Source organism: Chiroxiphia lanceolata, chromosome 2, assembly GCF_009829145.1.
Source record: "Chiroxiphia lanceolata isolate bChiLan1 chromosome 2, bChiLan1.pri, whole genome shotgun sequence".
Classification (NCBI taxonomy): domain Eukaryota; kingdom Metazoa; phylum Chordata; class Aves; order Passeriformes; family Pipridae; genus Chiroxiphia; species Chiroxiphia lanceolata.
The window spans coordinates 118591331-118612446 of record NC_045638.1 but is presented as its reverse complement, the minus strand read 5'-3'; the positions used below and the strand labels follow the sequence as shown (position 1 = coordinate 118612446).

At 51.9% G+C, this 21116-nt stretch overlaps 1 protein-coding gene across 3 annotated transcripts in view; it reads right to left on the bottom strand.

The window, feature by feature from the left end:
- Positions 1–274: 274 nt before the first annotated feature.
- IGSF3 (immunoglobulin superfamily member 3) overlaps positions 275–21116 on the bottom strand; it is a 94985-nt gene continuing 74143 nt past the window's right edge. For all 3 annotated transcript variants that reach the window (XM_032679318.1, XM_032679319.1, XM_032679317.1), the window contains 4 exons: positions 10448–10858; positions 8450–8857; positions 4235–4672; positions 275–3507 (listed from right to left, as the gene is read on the bottom strand). In XM_032679318.1, the coding sequence (XP_032535209.1) occupies positions 3257–3507; positions 4235–4672; positions 8450–8857; positions 10448–10858 (1508 nt within the window). In that variant the 3' untranslated portion in view covers positions 275–3256. The remainder of the gene's footprint in view (positions 3508–4234; positions 4673–8449; positions 8858–10447; positions 10859–21116) is intronic.

Sequence of the window (21116 nt, the reverse complement as noted above, 5' to 3'; positions counted from 1 at the left end):
TGTGGGAATTCAAGACTCCTGATCAAATCCTTACTCACAGTAAAAGTGGGTAATGAGAATGAACAGGTTGCATTTTGCATCAACTTCTGTAGTGAACTATATTCTTCTGCTTTCATCAATTTTACTAAAGATTACTTGCTTCACATTTGCTATCCATAATTCTATATAAAAGAAGGGTTTTCTTCAAATCCGGGCTATGACACAGCAAAGTACTTACTGTTTTCGGAGCAATTCAAAAACAGTGTATCCCATTCAATAAAAAGACCTGACAGGCCTCTTTTAAATGCTATATTCTGTTATGGTATGAATTAAGGGAGATGGAAGGGAGAAGTATGAAGAGCCAGAAGGTGCATGGAGTCTGCAAGCTCCAACCTGCAAGAGAGGAGAAGCTCTACCAGGGTGAGAGGGGAGTTACTGCATCAAGGAATGGTGGCAGTGGAAGAGGGAGAGGCTGCCCAAGAGGGGGCCTCCATACCTTTATGCAGGGAGTGCACATAAAGGCATAACAAAAGCCCAAATCTGACAAAAAGCAGCAGCAATAGGATTCACAATTTCAACACAGTTTACTACAGCTCTCGGGTGTGTTGTATAAAACATGTTTTAGTGCAACATAGTACAAAGTTTTTGTTGTTTTCTTTTTAAAAAAAAAAAAATCCCAAACATTTTTCCACATCATGCATGGATAGGGTATCTCTCTTTCTTGTCGGGTTCGTTACAGAAAGTTACAGCAGAGAGAGTGGTTTGAAAAGCTCCGTGTTAAAACTCGTTACAGGAAGAGAGTCTGCCTTATAAAAACAGAGAGAAGTTTGAGACTGGGCAACACACTGCCAGAGGAATGGAGAAATGTCACTGGCAAGGTACATTCAGGGACCAGCGTGGGAGCTGCTTCCCAGGACAGCCTGGGCTCTGTGCAGGAACGGAAGGGACCCGTTCCATCCAGGGGGATGAGGCCATGGGACAGCCCTCCAGGAGAGTCCTGCTGCGGGGCAGACAGGCTGGCGAGGAGGAGCGTGGCTCAGACGCAGAGCAGGGCTCTCCCAGGGAAGAACAGCTCCTGCTGACTTCATTTTCTCTTCTTCCTTGGAGCTGGAATGAGTCGCGGTCCCTGCCCGGGAGCAGTATGTACAGGAGATAGTACATATGAAACAATACCCACTGGCTGCAGCTGCTGCTGTTTGCACCTCGGTTCTTCATTTCCATTCACTTCTCACCCCGCTCCTCTCTTTGCAGACACCTCAGCCAGAAAGGGAAGACAAGTGTGCGGGTGTGCGATACATACATACATATATAGGAGTGTGACTTTATGCATATGCTGGGGCCAGCAAGCAGTTACGTCTCGAGGAGGCAGACTTCACAGAGGGACGAGTGAAATTTGGGCTTCCCAGCAGAAGAAGAAACCTATGCTGTTCTGGTAGAGGCACAGAGGTGGCCAACTTCAAATGCCTTAGCGTGGGTTGATCTGCAGCCACGTGGGTCCTCTCCCAGACAGCAGAGAGGCTGTGTGGTGCAGATCTCCTACCTGAAGCTTCACCACCTCTGAAACACCAAGGCATCAGGGTCTGACTAGTGCTACGGAGCATCTGCTGAGGTCCCCTCTGTTCACAAAGAGCAGTCCGACCCTCCCAGAGAGGACAACGGCTGTGGGTATGGCACCTCTCACACGCGAGGCAGGGGGGGGGTCTTGTGGTTGTGCCCGTCCACCCCTGGTCGGCTTCAGCCACGCTGCAAAAATATAAATGGCCGGATTTGCCAGGAAGACATCGAGGAAGACAACAAAAGGCCGTTTTTGGCAAACATTTCCTTCCACCAGACATAATGCTTAGGCCGTAGGGGTGAGGAGGCGGTTTCCTCCACAGGACAGGGCAGGGGTTCTTGGCATCAGGGGTACAGGAGTTCAGGTGCCCCACGTGGCGAGAGCCCTGGTTTGGTTCATGAGAGCCATATCTTTCACAGAAAGAACAGCATTTCCTGCCACAGCGGCTCTTACAAGAGCAGGTGACTTTGCCAGGAGGGGGAGCTTACGGAGAAATGGTTTTTCCTCCTGAAGTCCCAGAAACGAAAATCAGCAGATGCACACACACACACAGGGGAAGATTTCTCTTCGCCAAAGGGCAGCACCCCCAGGGTGCTGATGTGCTGCAGGCTTCTTGCCTTGTCCAGGCTTGCACCAGGAAGTAGTGCAAGCCACAGGAAAACTCGTGACCTGTGGTGGTGAACTGCATGTCCCCGCTGCATGGCATGTTTGCTACTGGGCTCCTTGGCTGAACCATCCGGGGACTGTGAACCCAACCCGTGGAGCTTCCCCTTTCCTCCTTCCTAGAGTCATTACTTTGGTCATGTTGAAGCCTTCAGAGACTGGATCGAGCCTCCCATCCCCAAACGACTGGGGCACAGAGGGGATCCACCTCATCAGAGGTGGCAGCATGGACACCAGGGAGGAACATGGCTCTGGTAAGCTGGACCACATGAGGACCCTCTTTGCTACCAACCAAGTCAGGGCTTTCAGGTGTCCTCCTTCCTCTCCCCCCTTCAGTTCTTTGAGACACACTAAACTGCTTTTGTCCTGATCACAAGCGTGCTGAACGTTCAGTCTCTCCAAGACCTGGGAACGCTCCCAAAAGGTGAACTGCTCCCTCCTAAGAGAACAGTAAGGTGGAGGCAAGAAGAGACTGAGGCTACAGCCAGTCTTTGTAATGGACCTCCCAGAAGACATCCCAGTTAACCCCTCTGGGGATAGACCTGGCTTCATCTGTTTTGGAAGAGCACACCTTGAGAAAAGACCTTCTTCATCATGGCACTGAGTCTGAGAAGGAAAAACAGTCTGTTCTGGAAAACACGTACATTTACTTCCAAAGAGATTGTCCCAGGACCAAACGACCCCTGGGAAAACTCCACACTGTGTGGAGGGCAGGGGAAGCCTACAGTTCTCTGTATGACTGAAAAAGAAACAATAAAAAAGTAACAGCCCAAAAGACAGCAACCGATGGGAGTAAAATGAGTCCGAGAGGAACATCCTCTATGTACAGCAAGTGCCTCTGTTTATCGGGATGAGGGGGTGCATTTCCCGCGTGCTGGAAGAAGTCTTGGACCTTCCCGCTCCTGCTGGCTGGGCACCCCACACAGCTCAGCCTCTGCATCAGAGCACAGACAGGGAAACAAATGAAACAAGAACAACAAAACCCACTCTGTTCCTTGGGGTTCCCAGCGCGTCTCTGCTTTCTTCCCTCTGTGCGTCCCCCCAGGTGCCTCTGCCTCTTTAGTCCATGGTTCCCGGGTGGATGCTGAGCACTGGTGGCTCCAGGCAAGTGGGAGAGTAGTTGAGGTGGGGCTCTTTGATCCACAGCAAGGGGACCCCGTTCTTGCCCTCTGAGTTCTTGCTGGAGTTTCGGCTCTTGAATCGCACCAGGAGGATGGTGATGATCAAGATGCCGAAGATGGGGAAGGGGTAGAAGAACACAAAGTAGAAGAGGGCATCGTTGGAGCAGATGACTGACTGCAGGGTGGAGCCTGGAAAGAGACACAGGACGGTCACATTTCACGGTTTGTTTGTAATGCAGGGCACACAAACTTCTTCAGAAATGTTACAAATCAGACGCTCATTAATCTATGTCAATGTAGGAGGTGGGGCTCTGAGAAAAATACCAGTGTTAGAAAACAGCAACAGAAGAAAGTTATCACAGGGCATGTTTCAGCTTTACCCCCAAGAGTCCAATGAGTGATACAGTCCTCCCTGGTGGAGATTTTATAATAAAGTGAGGAGCCTTGCAAAGCCTTGATTTCCTCAGTGGTGCTACAAAAAAGCAGCAGCACCCCAGAGTACCTCCCTTAAGGGCCCACAAAACCCTCATGACCTCAGTTATCTCTGGGGCCTGTACACCACCGGAGACCCTTGTGGCACAGCCTGCAATCCTGTGCAGAGCTAATCCAACGTCCAGGGTGTTTCCCAAAGGGAAGGGTTAAACCTCAGTGGGGGACAAAGTCTGCCCCTACTGAGTGAGACACACCAGGTGGTAAGTGCCGGGGGGCTGGGCAGCCACAGCACAGAGCTCAGTGCAGTGTGGATACTCCAGCCAAAGCCATCGAGCTGATCTGGAAAAGCACTGGCACCAGAGACCTGCCCTGGTGCAGGTGAGACCCAGGTCCTGCTCACTGCTTGGCCTTTTCCTCTTGGCTGAACCGAAGACGCAGGGGATGGCAGGGCCATGACCCCAAGGCAGTCATCACCTCTCCTCACCTGTGCCCTGCACGTGAACAGCGACCGTGCCCGACTCCTCCTCTGCCAGCCGGTACCACACGCCCTTGGGGTCTGCCAGCCACTCCTCCACGCGGCACGAGTAGTTGCCCGTGTCAGCCCCGCCAGCCTGCAGCACCGTCAGCCGGAAAAGCACTGCCGAGAGCCTCTGGAAGCGCAGGCGGCCCTCCCAGCGACCGGCCTCGGGGCTGAACACGGCGTCGGGGCCCACGCTCAGCACCGCTTCCCTCTCCTCCTCCTCCTCCTCCTCCTGCTGCTGCTCCGCGTGGTCGCCCGCCTCTTTGGCCCGCAGGCTGTACCACGTCACTGCAAAGTGGGACTCCGGGCTGGAGCGGGACAGGATGCTGCAGTCCAGCGGGAAGGACTCCTTCTCCTGCACCGTGAGGTTGGCGGTGGCTGTGTCCACCTGCAGGGTGGGATCTGAGGAGACAAAAGGGGAGAGGTGAGCGCTGAGCAAGATGCTGTCGTCAAAGCCATCCCGCAAACTTGACTGGCACGAACCTGGTGCTGGGCATGATCCAGACAGAACCCAAAGGCTTGATGCAGCCTGCCAAGACCTCTGTGGTCAACCCCACAGGCACAGCATCGTACCCCCCTGCTCATACAGACCCCCACACCAGCTGAGGGGTGTGTGGGGGAGAGGACAAAGCTGCCGCAGCTCATCCCAACACACTACAAGAATGTGTCAGGAGATACCAGAGTTTGGTGCCTGTGCTGAGAAGCAATGTACTGCTCCTCCCCAGCTACTCCTGCAAAGAGCATTGCACTCCCTGGTTATTCTTTATTGCTTTGAGAGCACTCAGAGTACTTGAAAATCAGTATGACAGAAGAGGAGAGGATTTTTTCCAGCAGTTTGGAAAGTTATTTAGGTAAGAGGCTCCTCCATGGAGATGGCCTCAACACTGACACAGCAAGGACACTCCAAAAGTCTTCCTCTCTCGCTTTTTTCCCCTCTAGTGCTTTCTGCGAGGCTAAAGAGATGTTTTTACCTAACTGAGATACAGTGGCCAGAACCCAAGACGAGTTGATTAAAGGTTGACTTCAAGAGCAATTAACATTTGGTTTAGTCATCTTGCCAGGGAACACATACTCCAGGGATCACAATCAGTCTGGATCTAAGCTTTCATTTAAAGATTAAAAAGCCCTTCCCGATGCGGCAGCTGAGCAGGAAGGAACAGCCAACAACAGCTCACTAAAGACAGAAGTGCTTTCTCCTCCAGCAAGGATAGCTGGGCAAGACCTTCCTTGTGCAGACCCTGGGTGTCCCTGCCAGAGGGGGCTGCTGTCCCCCAGCTCTCATCAGCCCCAGGGCTGCTGTGCCCAGTGCGCTTCTCATTATGGCCCCTGCCCAACGCTTATTTTAAATGGTCCCACAAGGAAAACCTTCATTAAGGCCAGAGCTCTTCAGGCCATAGGCAATGTGAGTATTTTCAGTTCACATCTTCCCCAGGAAGACTCCCGAGCAGAAGCAGAAATGAGGTAAATCCTGAGATTTCAGGGACTACTGAGGTGAAAGGGAGGAAGGGAAGGAAATGGCTTGTCAAAACCAACACAAAACCTCTCCCATCTCAGCAGAAAGAGGAGAACTGCTGTCTGAAGGTGCTCAGAGGTTTTTTTTCCCCCCCTCTTCGCTCATGATTATAGTCCTGGTAGATGAGCATGGAGATCCTCGCTAATGAGACATGAGTCACAAGCAAGATTAGTCATTTTGTTAAGTACTGACTGCTATGAAACAAAAACAAACAACAACAAAGCACTTCTAGAAAAAAATTATCTCCTCTCTTCTTCCCACTCCACATCCTTCTGCAACTCAAAATGAGCCTCAAGGATTTTCAGAGTTCACTCCCCCCCACATCAGGGCTGGGCTGGCAATTTTCTCAGACTGGATGGAGAGCTGCACTTACAGTCGAGTGGGCACACAGGGCACAGGGACTGCCTGGGGAGGTGTCTCTGCCCGAGCCACTTTGGCCAGCAAAACTTCCCGAGCAAGGACCTGGCAGGTAGGAGCTCTGCTGTCCCACGAGAATGCTCCTCCTCCACAGCACAAATCTCCACCAGGAATGACCACAGAAGCCTTTCCAGAACCTCACCCTTTTGCCAGCTCTGCTGCACAGTTAAGAGGTTGACACCTCACTGGGATGGGCAGGCATGAAGCACCACAGCAGTACTTGTAGAGTGGTTGCTTTACAGGCTGGAAAAGTACCCAGTGAATGAGGACTGTAATTGGCTGTAATTTGACCCACAGCCTTTAAGGTAGACATTTAATCTTGAGTCATATGCCTCAAAAATTAGGGAATCTGTATTTGCAAAGGTAAACTGCCCTTGGAGCTTATCTGTTGTTAAAACAGACAGAATTTAGCAGAGTGCTCTGGAAAACTGCTTTTGAGGGTTTAGGAGTCCGTCAGTGCTGGTCAGTCTCAAGAACCACCTTTCAGAAGTACAGGAGCAGACAATTCCACTGTGTCCTCAGTTAAGCAAGTGGGCCAGAAGAGCAGCTTGGCTGAACAGGAGCTCAAGGGGGGAAGGAAATTGTATGATCTCTGGAAGCGAGGTCAGGCTTCCTAAGAAGATTACACAGCTGTGATTCATTTATGCAGGGAGAAGACACAAAAGGCCAAAGCTCATCTAGAGTTGAAACTCGCCAGTACTGTGTCAGCTAACAAGAAGGGCTTTTTTAAGGATGTTAATAGTCTAAAGAAAATGCTGGACTGATACTTGTTGAAGATGGTCACCTGATTAATAGGGAGGAAGAACAAGCAGAGGCATTCAATGCTTTTTGCCTCAGTCTTTAACAATACCGACAGACCTCAGGGTGCCCACTCCCCTGAGTAGAGTACCACCAGTGTGGGAACAGCACCTTTCTATCTGCAGACACTGAAATTGTGAGGGATCAGCTGTATCACCTGAAGGTTCGCAAGGCCAAGGGGCCTGATGGGATTCATCCCAGAGTACTGAAAGAGCCAGCAGATGTTATGGCAGGACCCGTCTCGAACACAATCCAAAGGCCATGGGAGTCTGGGGAGGTCCCTGCTGACTGGAAAGCGGCCAACGTTATTCCAATCTACGAGAAGGACATGAAGGAAGACTCAGGAAGCTACAGACCTGTTAGTCTAATCTCAGTTTCTGGAAAAATTATGGAGAAGATTAGACTGGGTATTACTGAAAGGCATTTAAAGAGCAACACAATCACCAGGCACAGAAACATGGGTTCACAAAGAGAAAGTCCCGTTTAACTAAATATCTTTCTATGATAAGGTCACTCACCCAATGGATGAAGGGAAGGCACTGGATGCAGTTTTTCTGGATTTTAGTAAGGGTTTTCATACTGTCCCTCACAGCATCCTTTCACCTGTTCAGCTGTGGGATGAGCGGGTTCATGGTGCACTGGGTAAGGAACTGGCTGAAGGGCAGGGCTCAAAAGGTAGTAGTGAATGGGGCTACATCTGGCTGGTGACTTGTCACCAGGGGAGTTCCTCAGGGTTCAATGTACTTATCAAAGATCTGGATGCAGGAGTTGAATGCACTATTAGCAAGCTTTCTGAACGATACCAAACTGGGAGGTTCTGTTGACTCTCTTGAGGAACAAGAGGCCTCATGGAGTGACAGAGATAGACTGGAGCACTGGACTTTGATTAATGGAATGAAAAATTTAACAAGTTGAAGTGTCTGGATTTTGCACCTAGGACAGAGTAATGCCAGGTACAAATAAAACTGGGAGAGACATGGCTGGAGAAAGGCCCTGCAGAAAGGGATCTGGGGGCGCTGGTTGACAGCAAACTCAATATGAGTCAGCAGTTTGCCTCTGCTGCCCTCTTTTCCTGCAAGGACCTTGCCCCTGGGGCACACACCTGGGAAGCACAGGTAGCTTCTTCCGTCTTACTCTCAGTCAAAACACAAGCAAAATCAGAAGCCTATCCTATTAAACCTGCCAAAAGTGTCAAAAAAAAAAATAACTTGCAGATGCAGCGGTGACAAAATCCCAAGCCCACACAGCCGTGTTTGCAGGACTTGCTCTATACCCTTCCCAGAAGAGCAAGGGTGCACCCAAGAAGACAAGTCAAGAAGGATCAGCACGGTCTGTCACGCAGCAGTCCTGCCCTCAGTCCAGACCCACTGCTGCTGACAGATGGTGCCTCGTGCATTTGCTCCAAGAGGGCACAGCGCTGCTCAAAGCCAATGGCACGAAATCCTCCTCACCTGGCTGCTTGACAGTGAGGGTGATGAGCCCAGAGAGGTCGTCTGCCCGCTTGTACCAGCGGTCGCTGGGGTCGAGCAGCCACTCCTCCACGCGGCAGTTGTAGGCCCCGCTGTCCCGCACCGTGGCGTTTTGGATGGAGAGGAGGAAGAGACCCGGGGATGGGCTCTCCAGGTGCAGCCGGCCCCGCAGGTCTCCTGGCGTAGCCAGGTCCCCGTAGTGCAGGGTGCTCTGCCGGCTCAGCCAGGCCACCACCTCCTTCTCCGGGTGGCCCGGCCGCCACACGTACCACTCCACCGAGAGCTGGGATGAGGGGCTGGTCCGGTTGCTCACCAGGCACTCCAGGGTCACCCAGTCGTTCTCCAGCACTGTGATGTTCTTGTGGGTCTGGTTCACCTGCAGGCGGTTATCTGTGGGAAAAGGCCGTTAGAAACGAGAGGTGACCGAGGGCTTGCAAGGGTCCTTTGTCTCCCCACGAGCCTTTTCCTGCACAGCCACAATCCTGGGGTGTGATGAAAGCAATGAGGAAGTAGAGGAAGAAACCGACGGAGAAAGGAAAGGAACAAAAAAAAAAAGAGGAAAAGAAAATAGGACTCGTTTTTTTTTAGGGTCTTCTGAAAATCTCAGGCTAGACACCAACAATGCCCCATTCGGCACGGGGAACTGGAAACTCGCAATCTCCCAATAGGACCTGGGAGGTCCTACGTGCACAGACACCTTATGAAGGGAGATCACAATTCATTCTTTTCTCACTCTCCTCCTGGGGAAAGGCAGTAGCCTGGTCACACCCCGACCAGTAAGCCCTCCTGTTACGGAAAAGAAAGGAAAAAAGCAAGGTGGAGAACAGACAGCTGTACAGGAACCACCACTGCAAAACGAGAAGTGGCATAAGGGCAAAGTGACACACAGTGTTCTGCTGCCTTGGGAATGTCCCTGGTTTTTGCTCCACAATTTCATTGATAACACAGTGGGGATGAGTGGAATCAGCTCATTTATGCGAAATGACGTGTCGTACACTCCTAACTCCTTCATGACATCTTTCCAGGGGCACTGCCAGGACTTCCCTGGGACAGTTGCTTCAGCAAGCAAGAGACACCGTACTTCCCAGAGAGAGGTGGGTGATGCAGAGGGGGCAGATCACAGCTTTCCCTTCCCTGACCCCCCCCCCAGCTGTCTTGGGACTTTGCAGACAGAAATGAGGAGTGGGGACTGGTGGCACGCTGTGGCCTGCTGCACTTCCAGAAACAGGCACCTGGAGCAAGCAAGGACAAGGCAGGCTTCCTCATGAAGTACTAATGCTCTGTCTCAGCAGCACACATGGGGTGCAGGCTGCTCTCAAGAGACAGTGCCTGCCTCCCTGCCTCTCCCTTTGCACAAAGGAAGGCTCTGTCCCAGCTTGTGGGGGCCATATTCCATATTTAGCTCCTTCATCAGCCCACCTTTACCAGTGCTGTCCACTGCCATGGAAATCACTAGCAGAGCAGATTTCTCTTTTCCTGGCAGCCAGCTCCCCACCTCATTAAACTTGTCATTCCCATCTCATGTGCACAGCACAGAGGGAAAAGAGACAAGGCTCCCCGTGCCTGCCAGGATACAGGCACTGAGTAAAATTAAACTGTGTGCAAGACATAAAAATGCTTTCCTAGGCAGGCACACGCCAGTTCTCTCTCAGTAGGTCGCTAGTCGACACTCTTGCTACATGATGCTCTTGAGGATAATGAAACCTGGCTGGATACAGTGGCCCTCTAGACTGTGGGGGATGGACAGCCTTCATGTGGGGACACTGAAATGCACACCAGCCCAACCTAAAGGAATGAGGGTCACATCAAAGGAGGGAAAACGCTCCTTTTGTGCAGGGACATGCAGGCACAAGGGTGCAAGGAGAGGGTGACAAGGCTGCAGTGGAAAGAAGAGCAGAGGATCCTTGTTGCCCCAGAAAAGCTTGCCAAGTGCACAGGAGTCGATGCCAAGAGGGCCCCACTGGCAGAAGCACGTGGTACCTGGCTGCTTGACGGTGACCTCTGTCCGCCCCGACACCTCCTCTGCCAGCTTGTACCAGGCATGGTTGGGGCTGAGCAGCCACTCCTCCACGTGGCAGTAGTAGCTGCCGCTGTCTCGGACCTCGGCCCGCTGCACCGTCAGGCTGAAGAGCCCCCCGGACGCGGAGCGCTCGAACTGCAGCCGGCCCCGCAGCCCCTCCTCCTCCGCGTAGGTGCCGTACTCGAAGGCCGAGCTGTGCGTGGTCTTCAGGATGAGCTTGCCATCGGCGTCCGAGGGCTTGTGGACGTACCACAGCACGGCAAAGTGCGAGTCGGGGCTGGTCTGGGACTTCACCGAGCAGTTGAGGGGGATGGGCCGGTTCTCCACCAGGGTGATGCTCCGCTTCGACTTGCTCACCTGCAGCTTGGTCACTGTGAGGGAGAAAGGGAGGAGGATGGGTCATTAACACAGAAAAGAAACTCACCTGATTTGGGATAGGCCAGTGAGCACCTCCAAAACTGCAGGCATGGCTGCTCTGGCCACGGTACCCCCAAAACTGCAGTCATGGCTGCTCTGGCCAGGGTCCCGCTTGCCTTTAAGACAAAGGCATTTATTTAGATATTATTCTACCAAATCTTCTCTCCTCTTTCTCTCCTACTCTACTCCTGGATCCTCCCACTGGTATCCCTCAGCAAGAGGTTGCTCTTTCACAGTTTGACCTTTAAAAGAGTCTCTTTCTTAACTCACAGTGGTCTCAGGCACCAAACATAGCAAGAAGACTACACCCAAACTCAGTGGTTTTTCTGATGGGGAAATCATACCATTTGCACCTCAGGGCAATGAACTGTAGACCAGTTCCAGAGAAAACCATTTCCATGACGAGTGAATTAACAAGACTCTACTGCTGTCACATGCCAGCCATCTCGGTGAGACACAACCCCCACACAGGCAATACCTACGAGAGCAAACACAGAGCACAACTGGAAAAGAAGAAAGAATACCAGAGTGTAAGGGATCAGCAGGGAGCAAGCTCTGCTCCCACAGCCAGGAGATCTGGCTCCAGGTCCACCAAAGACTGCACAGCCTGGGACAAGTCATAGGTACATCACCTCCCTTGGCTTCCCAAGCACAACTGCAGCTGCCAGGCAGGCAGCGAAGTGGTCACACAGTGCTGAGGATGACATGGCAATGTCATGAGCTCTTGTCCCTGCACGGAGAGAGACACAGAGGCTTCCACTTCCTCTCTCCCTGTAGGATCAGAAGCCAGAGCCTTCGCTGCAGTGTGTGCTGAGGCTGTGCTTGTCACCCAAGCCTTGGCCAAGGCGCTCCCGTCAGCACGGGAGGGCACGAAGTGCCCTCCTGTGACACTTGTGCTTGCTGTGCCCTGGAGCCCTGCTGGACACAGACAGGGGGCAACCCAGCCAGGCAGACACACCACTCCTCCCAGCAGCTCTGCCACCATGGCCCTCCCCTCCTTTGCCTCTCCTCACACGGCAGCTCCCCCATGGAAGGGGAAATGCTGTCTTGCCGCCAGGCGAAGGGATTCTGCTGGCAAGCAGCAAATCTCTTAACAAAACCTAATTGAGAGCACAGGCCACAAGTGGCACGACAAGAGTGCGGCCCCACAGGCACGAACAACGGAAGGCTGCCAGGGGAGCTGTGCCCATCCACACCCTGGAAACACATCCCACGCATCCTGCTTTTGCGAGAAAGCAACGCTGTCTCCTCTCCCTCACCGAGGCATGGGCTCCTTGCTTTCCATCACTCTTTGCTTCCAGCTTCCCTTGGGCACCAGGGTCTCGGATGCCTGTCGGCACAAGTGATGAGTGATGGTGCCAAGGGAGAGAACGGGCACAGGCAAACAACTTCAAATGGGAGGAACTCTCACCGCAGCGACACTTTCTGCTCCGACACGGCATCTGAGACAGGCATCCTGGTACCGCATCAGATGTTCCCCTGGAGCCTGGATTGCCCGTGGCTTTAATCAGTATGCTAATAAAGACTCCATGGCTGTGGTATGGCATGCAGACACTGGAGGAAGGGAAGGAGGGAAATCGTCCCTTGTTTTACCTCCCTAAGGACTTCAACCTAATGGAAAGATTCGGCATCACCCTGTTGTATTTCTGCCACACCCCAGACACACTTCTTCCCTTTTGTTTCGCTTTAGGATGGCAGCTTTAGCCACCACACCCACGCTCATCCCACCTTTTTGGCTCACCACTGGTTAAGAAGGGTTGTTTTGAGCATTAATCAATTTTCCAAGTCCCTGGGAGATGAACCAATAAAGGGGGAAGGTGATTCTCAGCAGTTTCCTTTTTCCCCCAGCCCCCTTTCCAAACAGTTTATTTTTAATTGGTACTGGATTATTTTCTGCAACCGTTACTAAGGAAACCTCTGTTACTATAGCAACTGTGTATGTTAAGTCAGTAGCCCTATATCTATTAAAATGCAGTATATACACACGCCGTGTGTGTGGTGGGGTTGCTCAGTATCAACACACCCACGCAGACAAAGCCAGGGTCTGCACAGAGCAGAGCTGCTGAGATGCAAGCACCCCTCAGTGCTCTGCGCACATTGTGGCACCTCCAGGAGATGAGAACAAGGAGGATGGGCATGGAGTAATTCTGAGCCCAGGGTTTGGGGCAACAGACCTGCACCTTGTACGTGACAGATGAATTTCACCGAAGCAGCAAGGGCTTGTTCCCAGACCGTAATCACAGCAATTCTCCCAGAAACAGCACAGACCCCCCCAGATCATCCAAGGACCCTTAGACGGCCCCTGTGCAGCTCTCCCCACTTCCATTCAACCCTTGGGAAGAGGTCTTCTTTTGTGGGGGTGAGAGTGATGAGGAACCAACCTTATTAACTCTGGCAAAAACGAGATCTTACATTCCACGTGCGCACCTCAGCTCTCCCAGCCATCCCTGGCAGCCACTGCAGCCCAGTCAGGAATTTGCCCACAAATTGCACCGAGTCCCCCAGATCACTTCTGCTGCTGCTACCAGTCCAGCCAGCCCTGGCAGGGAATTACAGGTTTTCCCTTTGCTGGCCTGCACACACTCACAGAGGTTCGCAACACCGCGCGCAAAGTCTCCTCTAGATTAGAGGCATCAGTGATACATGATGACACCCCTGCCAATGCACTTTTCACCAAACATGACTTATTTTCCTAACTCAGGCACACCACGGAAGATGCAGGTTTAGGTTTTGTTTCCCTCCCACAGAATAAGAGAGGACATTCTCAGTCTTTTCCGATCTGTGAACGCCAAATGATTCCAGATCCAGGTGCTGGCTCCTGCATAGTGTACACGCACCCATCTCTCCTTCATTACCTTTTGCAGATCCTATAGGAATAATTCAGGGCTTCTACAGACCACAGGCTGAAAACTACCATGTTGGAAGCACTGTGGTACAACAGGTTTACCTTGGGGCAGCTTCGCCTTTGGGCTGTTGGTTGGTTTGCTTGTTCATGCAGGGGAGAGATCCTCTGCCCGCAGTCTGGTTAAGACATGGGAAGCTTTGTGGTGCAACCCGCACTTCTGCTCTCCCACAGGAACGACCATCAGCCACCATTCACAGACATGCAAATTAATCCAAAAGGCTCGTTTTGCATTTGGGAAAAATTATTTAAAAGAGGGGAAAAAATAATGCTTAAGTTAGTGGTCCAGGGTGATGAGAACAGTCCAGTACAATGTCAGGAGTCCATCTCTCCCCATTCTGGTGATAACTCTACTCCAGTCTCTCTACGCCCTGTACAGCTTGCCAGGTCATGTTTAAAGATGCTGCCATGACACGGAAATGATTGTAAACGAGTGAGATTGCAAGAAGTCTGACACCCCAGGCACTGAGCCAGCTGAACCTCACCCACCTGACACGGGGGAAACTCCCTTTCCTGGCTTGAGGATTTGCCTGGGCAGAGAGCCAGTAAAGGGCTTGGCCTTCAAATACAGAGTTGATCCAGGTTGCCCCAGGGGCTGGGGTTTCGGTGACCCATGGCAGGGCTGCTCCAGCTTCCCTGTCAAGCAGCAGAGGTGGTGGGGACAGCGGTGTGAACACGCAGGGTTTTCTGCTGTGTTGTCAAGAGGCTGATGTTCTCTTAACAGCCTCCCGAACATCTGCTTAGTGAGGGAAACAGGTGTGTGTGTCTAGGTGAAGTTATCCTGCATATCATCTGCAAATCGTAATCCTGTTGCCACAACGTCTCCTGGCTCCCTGGAGAGTGCCAGTAAAGAGGATATCGTACCTTGATGTACTGTAATTGGCCCTGCGTACGCTATTAAGGCTTTCAATTTACACCGGCAACAAGTCGTGGTTATAACCCTCTTAGTTTCTCTAAGCCAGGGTTTCCCAGCCCCCGTGAAGCCACTGAAAACGTGTGAGGAACATGTGTAGGTGCTGAACCCTGCAGTGGTGCTCAGGCAGGGTCCCAGCAGGCAGCACCAGGACAGGAGCTCTCTGAGGGCATCCTAAAGCAACTGCTGGAGGAGCTTCGGGAGGTTCAATGGGTGATGACTCCAGAGCCTGATCAGGACGTGGGGGATGGCTGTTACAGGCTTGTTGGGGTGGAGAGGCTGGCAAAGACGTCTGGTGTCCACAGCAAGCCCATACACTTACTTAGACACCTCACCTCACCTCACCTCACAGACAGTTCTCCAGCACCACAGTCCCCTTGCACTAATTCCCAGGCTGAGAAAAATGTCCTCACTCACAGACAACCCTTTGTCTCAGGATGCCTGTGGCATCTTCTGGTCCTCAAAGTTTGCACCTGTGGTTGGGGGGCCAGGTCAGTCACACCTTACAACCACAGCAGGCTCTGACATAGATAGGTCCTCTACAAGCTGATATTTAGTAGGGGTTTTCCACACACCATCAAGCAGGCAATCATTCTCCTCCAGCTGAGCATGTGGTAAGCACAGTTATACAAATATTTGGGGGAAGGGAAAGCAGTCATCATCATCAGAGGAGGACAGAGACAGTGATGTGATTCACAGCTTTTCTGCTGACTTGCTGCCATACTGAAGCCACTTGGCTCCCTCCCCTCTGTTTCCTAATCATCAAGCTGGGGTTGCAACACTCACCTTTAGCAAAGCGGTTTGCAACCCGTACCTAAAAATGCTGCGATGAAAAGATGCCCCATCTCAGACTCCTTACATCATCTTGCCTTGTAGGCAGCAAGAAAATAAAACAGCAGGAGTTTACTTGCCACCTGGGAGCCACTATTACCAAATCCCGGGAATGGCAACGTTTAATTGCAGGTGAAGATACCGTTCCTCCAAAAGAGCCCCATACAAAACCCCAGGATGCTGCCCTGCAGGGAAGAAGGAGGGCAATCAGGGAAGGAGTGAGCTCCACATGAGCCAGCAGCCATGGCACAGAGGGAGTGGGCAGGAGGATGGCCACCACCAGCCCACAGAGCCACCAGGGAGCCCTGTCACCACAGTGGGGAGGCAGTGTTCCACTTTGGAGGCTGCTGCCCTCTGGGGAGAGCTCCTCCAGAAGACACTCTCGCCTGGAGAGAACTGATGAAGTGTTGCAAAAAGTTTTCCCGGGGAACGTCCTACTTTTAAAAGCCTCCATCGGGATTTCACTGTGCTGAGGTGTGTGCGCAGGGGGGAGCAGAAACGAGGCCAACCCAACCTGAACCCAGCCCTGGTTTAACACCACGCACTGGGTTTAGCAGTTTGGCTGATCAGGAGAGACTCCTTTCCAGGAGCACAGCCCCAAGGTGACTTCCTGCAAGGAACCCATCTCTCCCCAGCACCCTCAGTGTACAACCCTGAAGGGCACTGGCCAGGCTTTTGGCTCAAACTCAGCCATGACTCCAGCCTGTGATCACAACCCAGAGGTGCCTCATCGTTCCCCTCACTACGGCCCAGAAAGCACTCGGTGTCAGAATTCCCCTCTGGGGGATGTTTGCCTGGGATTCAAGAGACCAGCGTGCAGGTCACTGCCACATGCTTAGACATGTACTAATGCTCAGTCCTCTGCCAGCCCTTCTCCCTTCCACAAAGCATGGCTGAAGAGCCTCCTCCACCTCTGCAGACACTGCCAGGGCTCTTGCATCAATGACCGTGGGGAACTGGGGCAATGGGAGTCAAGTAAGCACACACCAGCCCTCTGACTCAGCACGGTGAGAGCTGGGTGACTCACGTTTGTTAGGTTATTTGAAAGCAAACCAGTGTTCAAAAGGGAAAGATGTGCAAGCCCTTTCAGAGAAGAGGCATCAGAGGAAAGGCATTTGCAGAAGGGAGGAAGACGAGGCACTCCTCAGAGGACTGTGCTCATTAGGCTTAACCGCAGCACAGAAGGAATCACAGCAAAGACAAAGACGTCCAGCACCAGGGCAAACCTCCCCAGAGATGGCAGGAACATGGCAGCACAGCTCCTGACTCTCGCTATTCTCTTTTAACAGAACACAATTCCTCCTGAAACTGGATTAGTGGGATTGCAAATTGCATTAGCCAACCTGGGAGGCTGCTGGTGCAACAGGAGCAGGAGAAAGGGAAATAGCATTAGACTTTGCCTGCCATTATTACTGCCATTATTAACTTGTCACTTTACTGTAGTGTTCCTATAACAATGAATTATTGCCTGCAAACAGGCTGACATGATTGAATTACTGGGAGAGCAGCTCCACAGGAAGGAAAGACAACATTAACCCTTTCCTGAGGAAGACTCAGCTGCTGCCCCCTCCCAAGCAAGCAAACAAAAGAGGCTTTGACTTTAAACACCACCAAATGACCTGCACTTCAACATGTTCAGCAAGCTGCTGCAAGGTCCACAGCCCAGCAGGCAGCCCAGACATCCCCCAGTCTCCCAGCCTGCTGCTGCAGCAAGATGAGCTGGGTACTCAAACAGCTGTGCATGCCCATGCTGACCATCACCCGCCCAACATCCAGCCCCAGGCACAGGCACGGGCTCTGAAGGACACTGCACTACTGCAGCTTGGGAAGCACAGCTTGGTGCACTCAAAATGCTGCCACAGGGAGCTGTGGCAAAGCAGAACAGGTATCTCCCCTCAAACCCTGTGGTGGGACCCACTTGCTCATCCGTACCCCTGCCAGCTTCAGCCCCACAGAAGGCGAGCACCGCAAGCAGCCTGATGCCCTCCCCCTCCCTGAAATCAGCACAGTCAGCCTGCAGACCCACCAAACACAGAGGCAGTGGGTCAAATCCATCGCTGCACGCCTCGTGCCGTGGCACAAAGACTGCAGGCAGTGACAAGGACATCTGCTCAGCTAGGGAACAGCCTGGGATTACCAGCCATGCCATGCCTGAGCCTGTGGAGCAGCCAGCAAACTAGCAGGTAACCAAGTGAGGCCTTGGGGAGGAATGCATATGTGACCCAGAAAGTCTCTTTAAAGCCCAGAAGCCATACATCTGTCAGCATATACAGAAAAGGCTGTGTATGTAGCTGCAAGGAGGGAGAAAGCTGGGAAACCCACAGCCTCCCAGGTCCAGCCATGGATAAGCCAGAGACCACCAGCTGGGATGTGCCACTGCCCTGGAAAAAGCAAGACCTTCCCCAAGAAACTGAAACCACATCTCTGTAAAGGACAGCAAGAAACAAATATACCCCAAAGCAAAATTCCCCACAAACCCTCCTGCAAAACTCTAAAAGGCACATAAAAGTTCTGCACAAGAGAGAGGAGGGGAGGGAGGAATAAAAGATTCCCAGCGTGAGTTGTGCCTGCTGTCAGAAAACAATATACGGCTCACTGATCACTTGTAAATTAAAATATGGAGATAGGATCACTGCAAGATAACTTCAGTACCAAGCTACAGCCACTGAGGATAAAGAAAGAAAAAAATAACATACCAACATGTTTAATCAACTCCTTGTCAGAAAGATTTCAAACAAAGGAGCACTCCCTCAATTAGAGGGGAAAAAAGTAATTAAATGTACCCAAAGAGCAAGTTGTAACACACACACACAGCAGCACCACACACCAACTCCCATGCCTTCTGGAGGCTGGCCGTGAACGGCTTGGATTTCCTAAGAGGGTGTCACAAAAACACTCGACAATTTTGTGTAGGCGCACGCCAAGAGTACAAACTGAGCTACTGCTGAAAGGCTGACTGCTGGGCAGGGAGGGATGAGCTGCTGAGGGCAGTGTGAAATGTCATCTTCTTGCCATGCAGAGAGCAAGGTCTCCAGACGGACCTCAGGCAGGGTCGGGAGATCTTTCGGATGCTGCCTGCACCGGCCCTGCCAGCCCTGGGTTGTCAGCGCTGCCCTCCGTGCAAAGAGAAAGTCCTCTGAGAAGGACCCAGCTGAATCCACCCAAGCACTACCTCACTCCACTCACCTTCAACTATTCCTTTCCACTGGGCCAGTTTTCTGCAGGTTTACTGAACTGAGCTGGCACACAGCGGGACTGATGCTGGCACAAGGAATGGGACAGGACCCTGCACAGCCAGCAGCACACATCAGGGATGAGGATCACCTTCTCCTGTGCAACCAAGGGCTACATCAGCTCCACCTGCACCCTGAATGCTCACGGTGCTGCTGCCACTGGCAAATTTGACTGCTGTGCAGAAGAACAGTCGAGTGAGATAAGCCATCTGTTGCTTAACAAATTGTCTTGAATGTCTTAAGAACCAAGGAAGGGCTACAGCAGGATGGGCTACAGATCCCTGCTTCTCTGCTATATGCAACTATAGGAATTTTCTTTACCAGCATCCCAAATGCCTATTTAAGAAAGTAAGATGGCCCTGAGAGACAGCTTTCATGTATACATGTTAAAATAAGTCACCCTGAGCCATAGGGTCAGCATATTTGGTGTCTGCCATTTTGCTGTAAGGAAGCAGATCTCAGGTTCAGCAAACCCAGGAATTCAGTCTTCAACCAACGCCAGAACACGGACAAATACCAAAATAATCAGCCCCTTATGACTCAAAGTTCTGAAAAAGCATATAAATTCATAAATTCTGCTGACACACTGGTATTAATCTCCCAAGGTAAAAATCACCATGGGAAGAAACGGCCCCAAGGGCACTCACCTTGTGAACACCAGTGGGGCAGATGAGGGGCTGAGGCTCCACGCCTGGCCTGGGGAAGGAGAACGGTGGTCAACACTTTGCTGGAAACCCACTCATCACCAGTGCTCCCTGTCCCCCAGGGGCTGCCCCTGATGACTCTGCTTTTCAAGTCTTCAAGGACAGGAGGGATGTACAAAAGCTTTAGAGCTGGACACCACCTAAGTACTGTTCATTGCAGAATGTTTTAGTCCAAGGAAAGCAAATAGAGAATCGATGAGAGGCTAAAGTGTGTGGAGAGAAGCTGTTCAAGACAACATCAAAGAAGCTGCGTGGTGCACAGACTGCAAACGGGCTGACACCGTGGTTTTGTATATGCATGCTGCAAACGGGAGAGGAAAACTGCTCAGGATATCAAAGACAGAAGCAGAGAGTGCTTCGAAATGGAAGGGAAAATACTGGTCCTGAAAAAGTAACCATGAAGAGAGTTAATCTGAACAGAGCAGCATATTCTGAACATGGTCCAGGCCTCCTGGCCTTGTCAGTCTTGTTGGGGGCTGAAAAGCAAGACTGCCTGCAGTAAGATCAGTGGGCACACACAGAGTACACCGAGTCGGGTTAGGGTCCCACCAGGTGCAAGGATGCCTTCACACACTCTTGTGAAATGCATCCAAGATGCTTCATACATTAAAAGTTCAACTTCTCAGGTCACAGCCTTGGGTGTATTTTTCATGCTGAAGCCCCAAGGAAAACCCTGAATGTAACCAACTGCAATCAGCTCAACACTCTTGGCTCTGACAGAAACACTTCACAGGTAAACCTGCAGAGGAGCCACGTATCACTGCTCCCAGATGGAAAACCAAAGGCAGGGGATGGTCAGTCATAGCTCTGACCCCACAAGGCCAGTGTCACCATCCCCAGCACAGGTTGGGAACGCAGCAGCACGTCCAGCACCAGCCCCCTCCCCTGCAGCTTGCACTGATGGACTCCTTTTGATGTGGCATCTTTTCTGTGGGGTCAAGATGGCATTTTCTCTGGGTACTTCAGCTCTGCTGACACCAGGGCTGACACCATCCTCACATGGATCAGTCACCTCCAGGTAAACCCCACAGTGGCAGTGAGAAGAGGAGGTTCTCAGGTGTGTGTGACAGTGATGGTACATGAGAGAGTGGAGATGTCTGGAGCAGGGTGTGATGGCCCAGTGTGGAGAAACAGCACCCCGGGGTGCTGGCCTGGGATAAGCAATTGTGCCAAGGAGATTACAGCAAATTTAAGTGGGAAATCTGTCCCGGAGGGCCTGGCAAGTGTGGGGACAGAGCTCCCCAGAGCAAATGGGCAGCGGGTAGGAGACTACCAGAGGTATGAGGTGGAAGAATCAAACCCACCTCTGCTACCTGGAAAAGAAAACAGGCTCCAACTGGGTCACTAATGCAGGTCTATGCAAGGGGACAGCCCTGGGTCATGCAACTCTGTGCCCCTACATTTTATGTGTTCAGTGCGCTGGAAGCTGACAGAAAAGGCAGAACAGCAGGTCTGACCCCACTGGCAATGAAGGAAAAGGAACAAATCCCTGAGCACACTGGGAAGAGGAAACTGCTCTGCACCACAGTCCCAGCTGCTGATGAACATCCCTCCTGAGCACTTCTCAAACTCCTTCATCACTCAAGCAGGAGCACAACTATTTGCCAGATGGAGCAGGCGGCTGTAAAG